This window comes from Phascolarctos cinereus, unplaced genomic scaffold (genome assembly GCF_003287225.1).
Source record: "Phascolarctos cinereus isolate Bilbo 61053 unplaced genomic scaffold, phaCin_HiC Scaffold_3;HRSCAF=262, whole genome shotgun sequence".
Lineage (NCBI taxonomy): Eukaryota > Metazoa > Chordata > Mammalia > Diprotodontia > Phascolarctidae > Phascolarctos > Phascolarctos cinereus.
Genome location: NW_027555736.1, coordinates 102,922,713 through 102,937,930, shown reverse-complemented (window position 1 = coordinate 102,937,930; position 15,218 = coordinate 102,922,713). Strand labels below are relative to the sequence as shown.

The 15,218-nt window shown below is 34.7% G+C and overlaps 1 protein-coding gene across 1 annotated transcript in view; it reads right to left on the bottom strand.

Moving 5' to 3' along the window:
- The window catches only part of SORCS1 (sortilin related VPS10 domain containing receptor 1), a 705,676-nt gene that overhangs the window by 172,099 nt on the left and 518,359 nt on the right, over positions 1-15,218 (bottom strand). The window contains 1 exon segment of the mRNA XM_078151070.1: positions 11,227-11,291. Within this exon segment, the coding sequence (XP_078007196.1) occupies positions 11,227-11,291 (65 nt within the window).

Sequence of the window (15,218 nt, the reverse complement as noted above, 5' to 3'; positions counted from 1 at the left end):
ATTCCAGCAGCAACTGGTCAGCCCTGAGTTTGATTTTGATAAATGTTCTCAGAAATCCTGCCAACTGCATCTACTAATACCTTCCTCTTCTGACATCTCTACTCTCTCCTTCCCTGCTGCTTTTTTTTTTTTGCTCTTTCTCCCTGATCTGTTTCCTGGGGGGTGGGGGGTGTGAATAGATATATTGTCAGGATGAAATTATCTTTATTCCTTTTTTAACATATTACTCAGGTATTGTGCTGAGATTCAATTCAATTCAATAAGTGTTTATTAAATACCTACTGGATTCCATATTTCAATGGGTAGATAATTTGAGAGGAAGGTTCTAGGTTTATGTTGACAGGGTTAACTTTTCAAGTTAAATCCCTTTATTGGATTTTCACCCATGGTTAGTTTCTGAAGATGCTACCTTTGCAGAAAATAAAATAAATACCATTTGAAGTTGTGTACTTCATGCCTGATGCAATCTGAGCCAGCAAACACAACCATGTATTAACAATCTCTGTGCCAAATAACAAAAGAATATGACTGGGGTGAGAAGGCCCTGCAGATCATTAAGAGGGAGGGACCTATATTCTCAGAACATACAGATTTGTGTATTACATATCAGAAGACACAGAATGGAACTCCTTGGTACACTAGAAATACTAGAAGCAATTTCTCAAGCAAATAGTAGAGAACTGGGGTGGGGAAGGGGTGGCAGCAGAGAAGGGGGAGAACTCACTCCTGGCCCTCTGAATCTGAAATAAGTCAAAGGAACAGAAATTGAAAACAGGAAGTATGCATTCAGATAACTTCAGGGTTGTAGACCTTCCAGGAAAGAAATACATGATATTGAAAAGAATAATAAAACAACGTCGTGAGGGGAAAAATATGAACACTACCCACAATTTAAAAATGCAGAATACTAATTACTTACTGATTGAACCCACTGATCAACACGAGGAAAAAAAGCCCATGTTTGAAATTTAAAGATATTTCTATATAAACAAGCACAAGTTTTGCAAGCAGCCAAAAGAAATCAAATGTTTATTGAGGATTCTCAATTTGAATGACCCTGGATTATTCCACTACTATAACAAAGGAGAGAATTTACTCCAACAAGCAATGAAGTTCAAGTTACAACCCAAAATACCATATACAGCAAGTCTGAGACTAATAACCAATAACAATAGTGGATATTCCTTTAAAAATAGGCATTTCTGTCATTTATGCAAAACAAACAGAAGAGATCAGGAAACTTAACTTGGAAAAAATCCAATAAAAAGCCCCAAAGGAAGTTATGTACAATTATTAAGAAAAAGTAAGAAATGATTTTTTTTTACATTTTACTTACCTAATATATAAAAAAATATAGTGGTTTGAAGAATAAAGGAACAAAGAGGGATCATCAAGGGAACAAAAGGATGTAAGAGGCTAAATATTTTAAGTGATCTTGAACAATCAAGAAAAGGCAAGGAGAAAGAATGGATTTAATATCAATTGACTAAGTCCCATACTCCCCAACAAGTGAATTGATACCTTTTGTGCTAGGGAATAACACAATAGAAAGTCATTTAAGCAGGGGAAAAGGGCACAAGAGGCAGTGAGGTAAGTAAAGAAGGGATAATAATTTAAACAAGGATGGGTAATCAGGGAAACAAGAAAAAATAGAATTAACTGGTAAGGGGTTAAGGTGGGGGCTAGAGACAAATGATAGGTCTCATCTCAAAAGGAAAAAAATAAATTATGTCATTAAAGAACATTCTCATTGAGAGGAAAGATAGATTATTTGATGAGAGAAAAGAGCTTATCATCAAGGAGAAGGGACACAATAGTAGATAAACTTCTCTGAACAGAGGTAGGCTTCCAAGGATTGCATCACATCTGAAAGAAAAGGTATAAATCAGACTCCAAGTCAAGCAACAGATAGGACAGAGAGGGAAACATGACAGAATAAATTGGCCATAGGAATCACTCTAAGGGCAAGAGCTAGGACCAGGTCTCATTATTGAAAAAACTGAACAAACCTTACTACAAAATATTACTTCTTTCATTAATAGATATGTCTATGAGTGAGGCCCAGTAGCAGGCCTCATCCAAAATATAACACAAAGGAAGAAGAAAAGAAAGGTTAGCATAGAAATAGGATAGAGGAGGGAAAATAAAAGAATTACTCTAAAAGATGATGTATATATATTTATATGTGTATATATGTATATATGTGTATATGTATGTGTTTGTGTATATAAGAGATAGATAGATAGATAGATAGATAGATAGATAGATAGATAGATAGATAGATAGATACAAATATAATAAAGGGACAGAGAGAGAGAGAGAGAGAGAGAGAGAGAGAGAGAGAGAGAGAGAGAGAGAGAGCATATAGGATAGATACATGTAGAGTATAAACCATGAAAGAGAGAAAATATTTCCTGATTGACTGGAAGAGAATATGAATAAAGAGGAGGATGAAGTAAATGAAAATGCATTAGAAAACATGTCACATAAGACTATTACTTTGGGAGAGGCAGCATGGATTTTGACTTATACATTTTTCTGGTTGGATAAATGAAAGAATCAAAAGATGGTGAGCAAATAAAGGAAGGAAGGAAGAAGGCATGAAAGAAGGAAAGAAAGAAGGACTTAAATCAATTTAAGGAACTTAGAATTGGTATGATAGCAGTAGAGGGAAAAGGAGAAGAAAAGAGAAAGTAGGAAGAGATTAACATCAAATTAATGTAGGCAAAATTCATTACTGAGACATAGTATTGATTTAAATAACTAAAGAGGTTTAAAAAATACACATACACACATAGAACTAAATGGAGGAAAATACAAACCTAACAATAAAAACTTTAATGTGAATGGATTAAGATCCAATGAAAAGAAAAACAATTACAAAATTAATAAGAAAATAAAACAATAATTTTCTGCATATAAGAAACACATCTTTTAAAAAGTACATATGGAATGAAAATGAAAAGCTGGGACAAAATATATTATACATTAGGTGATTGCAAAAAGTAGAGACTATAATTATACTGTAAGAGAAAAAATAAAACATTGATATCAATAGAGATAAACAGAAACTACAATATGCTAAAAGGTACTACAATGAAAAAAAAATTAAATAGACATGCATTGAATTGTATAATATTCCAATTCATAAAAAAGATGATCTGCAAAAAAAAAGAAAAGATACAACAAATAACAATGATATAAAATTTATTTCTTAGAGCTGGGTAGTTTAACAAAAAGACAAACAAAAAAGAGTATATGAAAATAGATAGTTGGAAAACTTGATTTGAACAATTTCTAAAAAAATTAACATAACTGTCAAAATACCTTAGAAAAATAGGAAAAAAAATAAGAAAATTTACTTGAGGGAATATTTTAAAAATACCTATTTCTCAGAATAACATGGTACCTTTACAAAATAAAAAAAATGTTAGCTTTCAAAGAAGTTATAAATAAATATAAAAAGGGCTTTTATGTATCCTAGTATTGAGCATGGTACCTGGCATAGAGTGAATGCTTAATAAATGCTTGATAACTTGACTTTAAATATTAAACACATCCTTTATGGAGCATAACACAATAAAAATAAATGACATAGAGAAAACAAGCAAAAGCATATATATAATAAAGAATTAATAATTATATTTTGAAAAATGAGTATATCAATGACTAAAACAATTAAAAGCTATATGAAATATAAGAAGGTAAATACACTAGAACATTGTTGGTGGAACTGTCAATAATGACAAACATTTTGGAAAGCAATTTGGAATTATTAAAATAGTGAATAAATTATCCATAACTTTTGATCATAAGATTCTACTAGATTATACCCCCAAAGGATTCATTGATAAGAAAAAACGTCCCCACATAGAGCAAAATATTTATAGTAGCAGTTTTCACAATAGTGAAGAATTGGAAACAAAGAAGGCACCTTTTGAGTAGGGAATGGCTAAATAAAATATGGTAAATTAATCTAATGGAATGTTACTGTATTCTAAGAAATGATATGTGGAAAATGTAGTATCTGATGGAGAATGAAGTAAACAGAACTAAGAAAACAATATACACAAAGTATATAACAAACGGAAGGAACAACTACAAAACAATCAAAAGGTGATGCTGGAAAATTACATAGGACAAGAAGGGCTACAAAAAGGATATATGCAAAGATACTACACCACACATTTTGGTAGAGAGGAGAGTATCAATCTGATATACTGGACATATTTTTAGAATTTTAATTGCACTGATCAGTCTTGCTCATTTTTTTTCTCTTCTTTATATCTTGAAAAATATTATTTGTTATATATGGGATGGCTCTTTGGAAGGGGAGAAAAGGAGGCATACTAGGAGAAAATATTGCTTTATTAAAAACAAATTATGTCCAAAATAATTTATCTTTAAAAGAACTATATGCAAGAGAATGATAATAATGAGAAGATACACCATAATTTTGGAGATATAGCTAAAGAATCTCTCAGAAGAAAAACCATACTCCTGAAAAGATGCATTAACAAAATCAAAAAAGAGTGAATTAATGACCTGAGAATGCAATTTAAAGTCATAGTATCAACATATTTAAAATATGCAGGAAAAGGGAACTATTGAAAGTTAGAGAAATAGAAACAATATGAATAAAAACACTATAGAACTGATAAGTAAAATTAAATGATGATTCACTGAAAAGACTAAAAAAGTCCATAAACTTTTAACTAATCTGATAAAAAAGGAAAATGAGATTACCAAAATAAAACCTAAATGAAATTAATTCACAAAAAAACCAGAAAAGAAATTTAAAAAGTTATCCAGATACATTAAATATGATTATATGATAGCAGGACAGAAAACTTGAAGGAAAAAAAATGACTATCTATAAAAATATAAATTACTCAAAATAACAAAACATGAAATTCTAATCTTCATCGCTCCATCTCCTAAAATGAAAATTGAAGGGTCATAAAGCAACTACCAAAGGAGGAAAAAAACCCTTGATATAGACAGATTTAGATATAAATTACATCAAAAGATTAAAGAGCTATTTATAACTATACTATACATTTTCCCCCAGAAACTGAGAATATACCCTCAAAATTTATTTTATTAGACAAATACAGCCATAATAATTAACCAAAGGTTGATGAGTCAGAGAAAAATAACTAGAGACCAATATTACTAAATATTTTTGATGCAAAAATCTTTAATAAAATAATAGCAAAAGGACTACAAAAAATAGCCAAAAATTATTCATTATAACAAAATTGAATTTAAACCAGTGATTTTTTTTACAACTTCAGGAAAATAATAAATGTAATGAATCCTATTAAAAACAAAGACAAAACCAAATTATTATAATATTAGATAGAGAAAAGGCTTTGAAATTTTACCATTAATCTATCATAAAAACCATGAAACATACACTTAGAGAAAGGTCAATTTAAGATGATAACATTCTATATCTAAAACCAAATCTTAGAATTATTTGAAACAATAGAAACATTCTCCAAAATACAAGAATAAATCAGCGATTCCTTCTCTTCTCATTTTTTGGCCCTTCTGATAATGCTAGTAATAAGAACAATAAAGGAGAAAGAAATCAATGGAATAAGCACTGACAGTGATGAGTGAAAGCTGAAATAACTGAGAAAACAAAGGTTTGAACTTCTGAATAAATCAATTTATTAAGCAATGCATGTCAATTGTATAACAAATCAGGAACAGGATTCATCAGCTTTGCACTGGATCCTAAATACAGGGAGAGAAAGATTTTTATGCATTAAAATTTAAAAAAAAAAAAGGTGAACATGATAAAAGCCAAGATATAAGATTAGGTAATTTGAATTTCTAGTTGGAGAAAATAATGGGGCTTTTTGAGTTGGAAGGGGGAGAAGAAACAGATATGACTCCCTAAAATTAGAAAAAGAAGGTCCCACTCTCCCCCAAGTGTCTGTATTCAATCAAAGGAACAAGGAAACAATGACCGATTGACCAGTGCAGGGCCAGTTTTCAGATAAGACATACGGGTTGCTTGAAATGTATAACTGTGGGGGCAGCTAGGAGGTGTAGTGGATAGAGAACCAGCCCTGAAGTCAGGAGGACCTGAGTTCAAATCTGGCCTCAGACCAAACACTTGACACTTACTAGCTGTGTGACCCTGGGCAAGTCACTTAACCCCAATTGCCTAAAAAAAAAAAAAGAACAAAAAGAAATATACAACTGTGAAAAAGTGCCTTGAATCAAACTTCAGGTTTGACTGGATTTCTGGTCAGCGTGACCTAGGTCCTTAGTTCAATGCCTTTAAGCCACATATAGAGATGGTCCAGATTCCTAGTGACGCAAGGCCTTGGTTCAAGCAACACAATAAGACTTTTTCACAATTCCCATAACTGAATAAAGTTTTCTCACAGGACAGAAATTGGACTAGCTCCATAACAGAACAGAAAGGGAACTGACCTAGATCCAGAACTGAGTGACAATATAGAGTCAGGTTCACAGAATTCTCACCATTCCCTCACAAGGAAGAGAGGAAAAAATAAATAATAACTCTACTTACAGATGAAATGTTGACTTACTTGGAAAACCACTGAGAATCATCAGTAGGTCAAAATAATAGAATTATTAATTTTGATAAGGTAACAGGATATAAAACAATACAAAAATACAACAAAGCAACAAAAGAAAAATGCAATTCAAAATAATTTCCAAAGATATAAAATACATATTAGTCTCTATCATGTATAAATACAGTGATGAAAATACTCTTTATACTAATGGAGACAAACAACAAAATTATTAATTATGGTTGACTTCTACAAACATAAGAAAAATGACAATTCTACCTAAATTGATTCATAAATTTTCTTTGACATTGGTCAAAGTATCTAAAGCCATTTTACAGAACTAGGAAAAAATAATAACAAAATAAATTTGTAGGGGAAACAATCCCAGAAATTTAAGAGAAATAACAACAAAAAATAGTAATGAATACCACTTTCGGACCTCAAACTATATTATAAATCGGTAATCATCAATCTCTTTGATATTGGTTTACAAATAGAAAAGTCGATGAACAAGAATCAAAAACAATTTAATCCAATAATGCAGTGGTTTTCAAAATCAAGAACACAAACTACTTAAGAAACGGTCCAACAAGATCTGTTCAAAAAAGTAGAAAGTACTCAAAAATTGAGTTTATAGAACAAAAAGTTCCTGATGGATACCTGACATAAATATAAAAGGTCATATCATTAAAAAAAATTAGAGGAAAATGAGAGGAAGTGTCCTTCATAACTATGATTTTAGAAAAATATTCAAACGATGGACAGAGAGAATCCAAAACCAACAAGAAAAACAACTTTTAAATTCTTTAAGTTGATTTTCCTTAATCAAACAAAATGTTGCTAAAATGGGAAAGAGGCATCAATATATTAAATATAACTGAAAGGGCCCAATATATGTATAGGCGCATATACATACACACATACATACATACATACATACATACATACATACATTTCTACGCATATATGCATGTATATAAATATATGCATATGTACACGTGTGTACATACATACATACATACATACATACATACACATGGACTTCATATAAACAAGACCAAGTGCCATCACTCAATGTATACAGTGAATATATATCATAAACATTTCTCAAAAATTGAAGTATAAATTATTAACACAAATATAAAACATTCCTGGACCTATGAAAGGAAATCATATTGCCTCTATCAATACGGATCTGCAATTACCTTGAAACTTATAACCTTAGAGAGCTACATGTGTATACTGTGAGGTTAAGTAACTTGCCCAGGACAAAGAAGTCATGTATCAGAGGAGTGACTTGATCCCAGATCTTGCTGATGTTAAGGTCATCTCTCTATGGCATATCCAGATCACTCTCCGAAGTCCATACATGTCTGCTTTATGTCTTCAAGCATTCCTGCACGTCTTTTGTGCTGATACTGACCTTCAGTGCTTTGAAGAATAATTTCTTCTGAGAAGGGAAAGTACTATCCAGTTTATTCACTGAAGGCTCCAGGGTAGCTGGAGAACATGACCTGTCATGGAGCCTTAAATTTCAATATTTCTGAAGCAAAGTCAATACAGAAAATTTGGTGTCCCTAACTTTTTTCTGTAATCTAGATCAAGGAGATACCTACAAGAATTATTCATGATCCTGATCTTTCCACTTGGGCTTTCCACTCACTTGGGAAGACTCTTCCCTTTGTCAACTATAATTATAACCATTGCTTTGGTGGTAAACTGTGATTATTACAAACTTCTGAACTTCCCACCAGTGTTCTTTTTTTCTTCACAGGATTTCAAGGAGCTATAGGCCTTTGGGATGGAGAGGTTATTTTGGATAGGGAGAATATTTAGAATTTCTTATGGATATTTAGTCCATAGAGGGGTGAGGTATGGTTAAAAAAAAAACAAAACTAAAATCAAAGTAGATTCCAATCAAATGGATGATAATGAAACAAATTTTGGTAAATTAATGGAATAGTATAATATTGCACTGTAAGAAATGATAAATATGAGAAATTCATAGAAACACAGGGAGATTTGTATGAAGTAATACACTGTGAAATAAGCAGAACCAAGCAAACAATATTCACAGTGAAAACAATGTAAATTAAGAGACTAATTAGATTAACATGTATAATGACCAATCTTGGTGGGGGGCCAGGGGCAGGGAAACTTGGGAAACGTATTTCTTTCTTTTCATTAAAATGGAGAATGGTTACAATTCTGGAATATTGCATAGGTGGTCAAATGAGGTCCATATATCAGTCAGCCTTGCTTAATTCTATTTTCCCCTGATTTACAAGGAAAACCTCACTTGCTAGTGAAAGGAAGGAGCATTGAATGTAAATTAAAAGGGAAATGCATCAATAGAATAAAATAAAATTAATGGGCTTGACAAGGGCATAGGTTTAAAGTTGGAAAGAGCTTTAGAGGTCATAGGAGTATATAGTTCAATGTTTTCATGATACACTTGAAGACAGTGAGGTCTGGGGGCAGCTAGGTGGCATAGTGGATAGAGTACCAGCCATGGAGTCAGGAGGACCTGAGTTCAAATCGGGCCTCAGACACATAACACTCACTAGCTGTGTGACTCTGGGGAAGTCACTTAACCCCATTGCCTAGCCAAAAAAAAAAAAAAAAGAAAGAAAGAAAAAAAAGTGAGGCCTAGAATAGTTAAATGACTTGCTCAAGTTGACCCAGATATCAAGGTAGAAGTGGAATTTAAATCCAGGTCCTCTGGCTTCAAACCCAACATTCTTTTCTCTATCTTCTGGCTCTAAAGCATATGATGCTCCCAACTCAAAAATTCTTAAAATTTCCTTCTGTAGTATGAAGAGAACATTTATATCAGTAAACATTTTGGAGCTTTCATCAACCACACAAAACGAAGTTGGATCTTGCACTAGAATGTCTGTTACGAGATGTCATGTAAGAATCACACCAAGTGCATCCAGTGCAGGGAAACAAAAATCTATGAAAGATGCAAGATGGCAATAATACAGGCATGTAACACAGGCTTCAAATGGCGAAAGAAAATAACATGCAGGGCAGGAGAGGGCACTGTTTCAAATCCTTTCCCTGACTCCAAAAACACATCCATAAAAAATCCTTCTTAGTTTTCTCCTCTTTAAATCAGGACAAGGAGATCCACCCATATGACCATTGTACAAAGAATCCAGGTGACTACAATCTGAATTTTCCAGAGAACAAACCTACTCCCCAAGGGAGTATATAAAAATACATCTATAATAATACAATGTACGTGTGTACAGTACTGAAAAGCATGGAAAGTAGAAAGTGTACAAGAACAGCATACCTACCCTCCCCCCATACGATCACAGATTCAGACCTGCAAGGCACTTCAACACCCATCTAGGCCAACACCCTCATTTTACAAGTGCAGCAATGTGACTCACCCAAGGTCTCATGAGTACTTCGTCAGAATGTAAACTGTTAGAGGACAGGGACATGCTGGTTTCCTCTTAGTAGCTTAGCAATCACAACAATGAATGAAGTGGCAAACCTTTTCCTTTGACTATGGGTGTGTTGAAGTTGATCTTATGAGGCAAATAACTCCTCATAACTTGCAAAAAAAACACCATTGGGCCAAGATTTAAGCACACTAGAGCACTATATTTCAAAGCATCAGTTAGAGATGTTCCTTTAACATACCTTTCTTTCCTTCCTTCTGCTGACATGGAAAAAATGGACTGAATTCATAAAAATAGTTCACAATTACGTAGTACTATATATATTATACAGTTGTTTATTCAGAAGCCTATGATTCAAGAAATAGAGGTATTGTTACAATCCCCATTTCATTGATTAGGAAACTGAAGCTCAGAGAGTTTAAATATATTCTTCCATGTCACACAGCAGATTAGTGGTATGGGCCATACTGAAACCCAAGACTTCCGTCTCTGGGCCACTGTTCTTCCCACTACCTCTACCTTCCCCCACTCTCGCTCCACTTCCCCCTCTCCCCCATTTTCCCCTCCTCTACCCCCTTTTCCCCTCCTGTTCTCTTTCTCCCTCCCTCCCTCCCTCCCTCTCTCTCTCTCTCTCTCTCTCTCTCTCTCTCTCTCTCTCTCTCTCTCTCCTTTCTTCACTCTCCTCTCTTTCTCTTCTTCCTTCCTTTATTTTTCCTTCTTTTCTTTCTTCTTTCTTCCTTTCTTTCTTTCTCTCCTTCCCTCCCTAGAAGTTCATATCCTGATGCTGCTTTCTTAGTTCATCTCAGAAAAACATTAGAGGTAATGCATCAGATGAAAAGCAAGAGGCAGGGAGGAGGAAGAAAAGAAAAATAATCTTGTGAATCCCTACAAAGGAAAACCGGGCATTGAATGGGTCCACTGTTTACCAAATTAAGAAGGCTGGCAGAAAAAGTTATTTTCTGTAATGTAAAATTCATGCATCAAAGTGAACCCCTCTGTGAGCCCAAGTTACTTAGGTAACTTACATAACTGCATGTGGTTAGTTGTCTCTCTACTGCCCAAGAAAGTTGTTCATGAAGTGGGCAGGGGTAGAGGTATCTAGATAGAGGTCCCACTGTTATCACAAGAAAAATCAGGATTTGGAAAAATGGGGAAAATAATTCATGTCCAAGTGAGTTAAAATTTTACCACAATAATTTCCTCAAAATAGACTGATTCAAATAATATAATAGTGTATTTTGGATACTTACGACCATCCATTGTCCTGGCCTCCAGATGCACAAGGTCTGGCTCCCTGTTTGACCTCATCACTGACCTGAAAGGGGGATACATAAACATGAATTTAAAACAATAGAACTTGTCCCATGCAGGGACTGTACACCCTCCATACCTCCACCTCCCTCTTAGAACGTTTAACTTAGGTTCCTTCAGTGGAAAGCTTCCCCCCAATACCCCAAGCTTTTGGGGATCTCTCCCCCCACAGATTACCTCATATTTGCTTATCTAGATTTATGTTGCACTCCACTAGGATGTAAAATGCTTGAGGGCTCAGATTTTTTTTTTCTCTGACTCCAGCTCATTTTTGTTATAGTGGTTCAGTCATGTTTGACTCTTTGTGACCCCAATGTGGGGTTTTCTTAGCAAAAAATACTGGAGTAGTTTGCCATTTTTCCCTAGTTCATTTTACAAATGAGGAAACTGGGACAAACAGTGTTAAGTGACTTCCCCGGGTCACACAGCTAATAGCATCTGAGGATGAATTTGAACTCAGGTCTTCTTGACTCCAGGGCCATTACTCAATCCACTGTGCTACCAACCTGGTGAACTGACTTAAAATTGAAAATTAATACAATGATCACCACCCTGACCATTCTTGACTTGTCCTATCATTTCATCTAACAGCCAGGTCTCCTGCCTCTCAGTCACTATGTGCATGCTTATTTTTATAATGCTACCCCATATAACCTCTTAACTGATTCACTTTCCTATTGCTTTGTCTATGATAAGGTACCCTTGTGCATGTGCACACGCATGCACACACACACACACACACACACCTTGAGAAAGGTATCAACGTATTTTGTGGCCTACCCTTTTTCAGCTGAGGGAGCTGAGGCTCGTGTCCATGCCCGGTTCTATTTCAAGCATCCTACTACCCTCCTCCACATACACACACACTTTCAAGTCAGTGTCACCTGACAGATAAACCAAACGTTTGGTGCTACCACCTCCTTTATAAAACATCATCTTCAGGGTTTTCCTTCTCACATTCATTTATTTTTCCTCATTTCTTGAAGAAATATTAAGTATTCCATGGTTAAATTTCTTCAGAAATGAAGAAAAACAAAAGTCTGTGATTTCCTCAAATAGGCGGGAGAAAAAGTTTGACTCTTTAATATCATTAGAATCTGTTCTGGTCACAGGCTGGACAATAAAGTGGCTTTTTAAAAAGTGCTATCACTTTATCTCAATGCTCTGGCTAGTAGTGTTGGTGAAAGGCACCGAGTATTTCCTAAGGCTCCACTTGCAGAAAAGCCAATCGATTGGATCCACTGTTGATCTCTCTAGACAAGACCTCAGCTATCCATCAGCATCAGAGAAGAAAAGAAGTCTGCCTGACATCTCTCACGCTGACAAGCACAGTAGTTAACTCCTGTTATGTGAGATCTTCAAGGGGGAGGCAATGGGTTCCTGGCTTACTTTTCAAATCTATAGCTTCTGGCCTCCTAATTAGTGTGTTGCCTCCCACATGCAGAGTCTACTCTCTGCCTCAAAGTAGTCTCTAACTTTCAGGGAAAAAAAATGTGGAAAAGTTCATGCTTGAATTCTATCTATTTAGATTTCTACCAACAGGTGGCCAGCATAGTCTTGGGAGGGAATACACAACTATGATGAATTCAGCATCTTCCTTTACTGTAACCACAGCCCTCAGCTGTGGCTGAGCTCAGCTCTCCTCAAAAACTTCAAAAATACAGGCCATAGATATGGTTTCTTTGTTGTCCTGTCTCCAGGAGAGCATATAGTAATGCTTTTAATTTGTGTAACCTACTGACTTGAGGGGCAGTATGGCATCATTAAAGTCCCAGGTTCAAGTTCCAGCTCCAAGGCTTAGCTGGTCCCTGACTGCAGACAAGTCAGAACCTCTTTGGGCCTCCATTTCCCCATCTATTTAATGCAATAGCATTTGCATTTACCATCTAACACCTGATTGTTGTGAGTAATCGACTTGTGAAGTGACATATTAGCATGGGCTACTTTTATTATCATAGGATCATAGATTTGAAGCTGGCAGGGGCTGAATGTCATTAAGTCCAACAGCATCATTTTGCATATGAGTTATTAAGGCTCATTCCGGCAGGAAGTCTGAGACAGAATCTGAATCTAGCTCAATCTCTCTATCCATTGCACTATGCTGATAAGAACTATTTGGCATGATTTAGAATAATGCCTCCATAGCCACAGTACTCACATTACTCCAATTTCATAGGGCTTTCCACTTTCCAAACTAGTTTCATAAGAATTATCTTCTTTAATACACAAGAACATTTAATGCTTCGAAGTTGAAGCAACATAGGCTAGTGGATAGAATTCTGGACTTAAAGTCATAATAAATTGGTTTTCCATCTTACTAGATAAGTAACAAAGCAACTAGGAGGTACAGGGGTTAGAGTACCAGGCCTGGAGTAAAGGAGACTAATCTTCCTGAGTTCAAATCTGGCCTCAGACACTTACTAACTGGGTAATGTGTGCAAGTCATTTAACTCTGTTTGCCTCAGTTTTCTCATCGGTAAAATGAGCTGGAGAAGGAAATGGCAAACAACTCCAGCATCTTTGCCAAGAAAACCCCAAATGGGGTCATGAAAAGCCATGAAAAACAATTGAACAACAAAGCTGAGTAACTCTGGGAAAGTCAAATAACCATCTACATGCTTCAAGCAATTTCCTAAGATACTGGAAGTCATAGTCAGTTTCTGATTTGAACAGACACAAGGAGTTCTCATGAAAGGAATTCCCCAGTTATGAGATCATAGGAATATATATTATTGTGTGTGTGTGTGTGTGTGTATATATATACATATGCATACATATATGCATATGTATATATATACACACATATATACTTCCAACTCTAAATACACACAGACACATATATTAAACATATGATCTTATACAAGTTGTTAATATGTTAACATGTATGTATGTATTTAGAGTTGGAAGGATCATTAGAGTTCATCAAGTCCAATGCCATGATTTTACAGTTGAAGAAACTGAGGCCTGGAGAAGTTAAGTGCCTTAACCAAGGTCACACAGCAAGTGATGAAGTCAACATTAAATTCAGGTTCTCTGATTACAAATTCAGTACCTTTTTTAAAACTATATTTTGCTGCTTTTCTTATGTTAAGTAATATATGATGTTTTATGTATTATATGAATAGAAAACACTGTTCTCTCAATTTTGCTGAAGAGTCGTTGTGATTTTTTTCAAGGTCACACAATGAGCAATTAAAAATTAAAATGACAAATATTTGTATAGTACTTTAAGATTTGCAAAGTGCTTCACAAATATTATCTCATTTTTTTAATGACAATAATCCTGAGAGGTAGGTGTTATTATTATCCCCATTTTGCAGATCAGGAAATTGCAGTTGACAGAAGTTAAGCGACTTGTTCAAGGTCCCACAGTCAGTAGTTCCCATCTGAAGCTGGATTTAAAGTTAACTGTTCCTCACTCCAGGGAGAGTTCTCTATCCATTGTACCACCTAGTTACAAATTATCTACTAAGTATCATTATTAATTACTAGTAATTAAGTGAGCATTTATTAATGTCTACTATATGCCACAAACTATACTAGGTGCTGTGGGGTAAAAAGATATAAAATGATGTTTTCCTTGTGGGAACTTGCATTCTATTAAATGTGGAAAAGGTATATTATGCACACAGACAAATAGAACACAAAGTATGTAGAATATAGTAATAGCAATGCAGTTCCTTTTCCCATCAGCAAAATAAGGACATTGAATTACATGGTCTCTTTCAACCATGAAATCTATAATCCTATGTAGTAGGAGTTTCAGAAAGGATTGTATAATGAGAACAGTGAAAGAAGGCAGCATTGGCTGGACTAACACAGTCTGACTCCTTGGCAGTTTAAATCTGATTATGAATGGTCAATCAACAATTAACAAATAGAAGTTTACTTAGCCATACCTTAGAAAGGATATAGCCCTTAGCACAGGTAG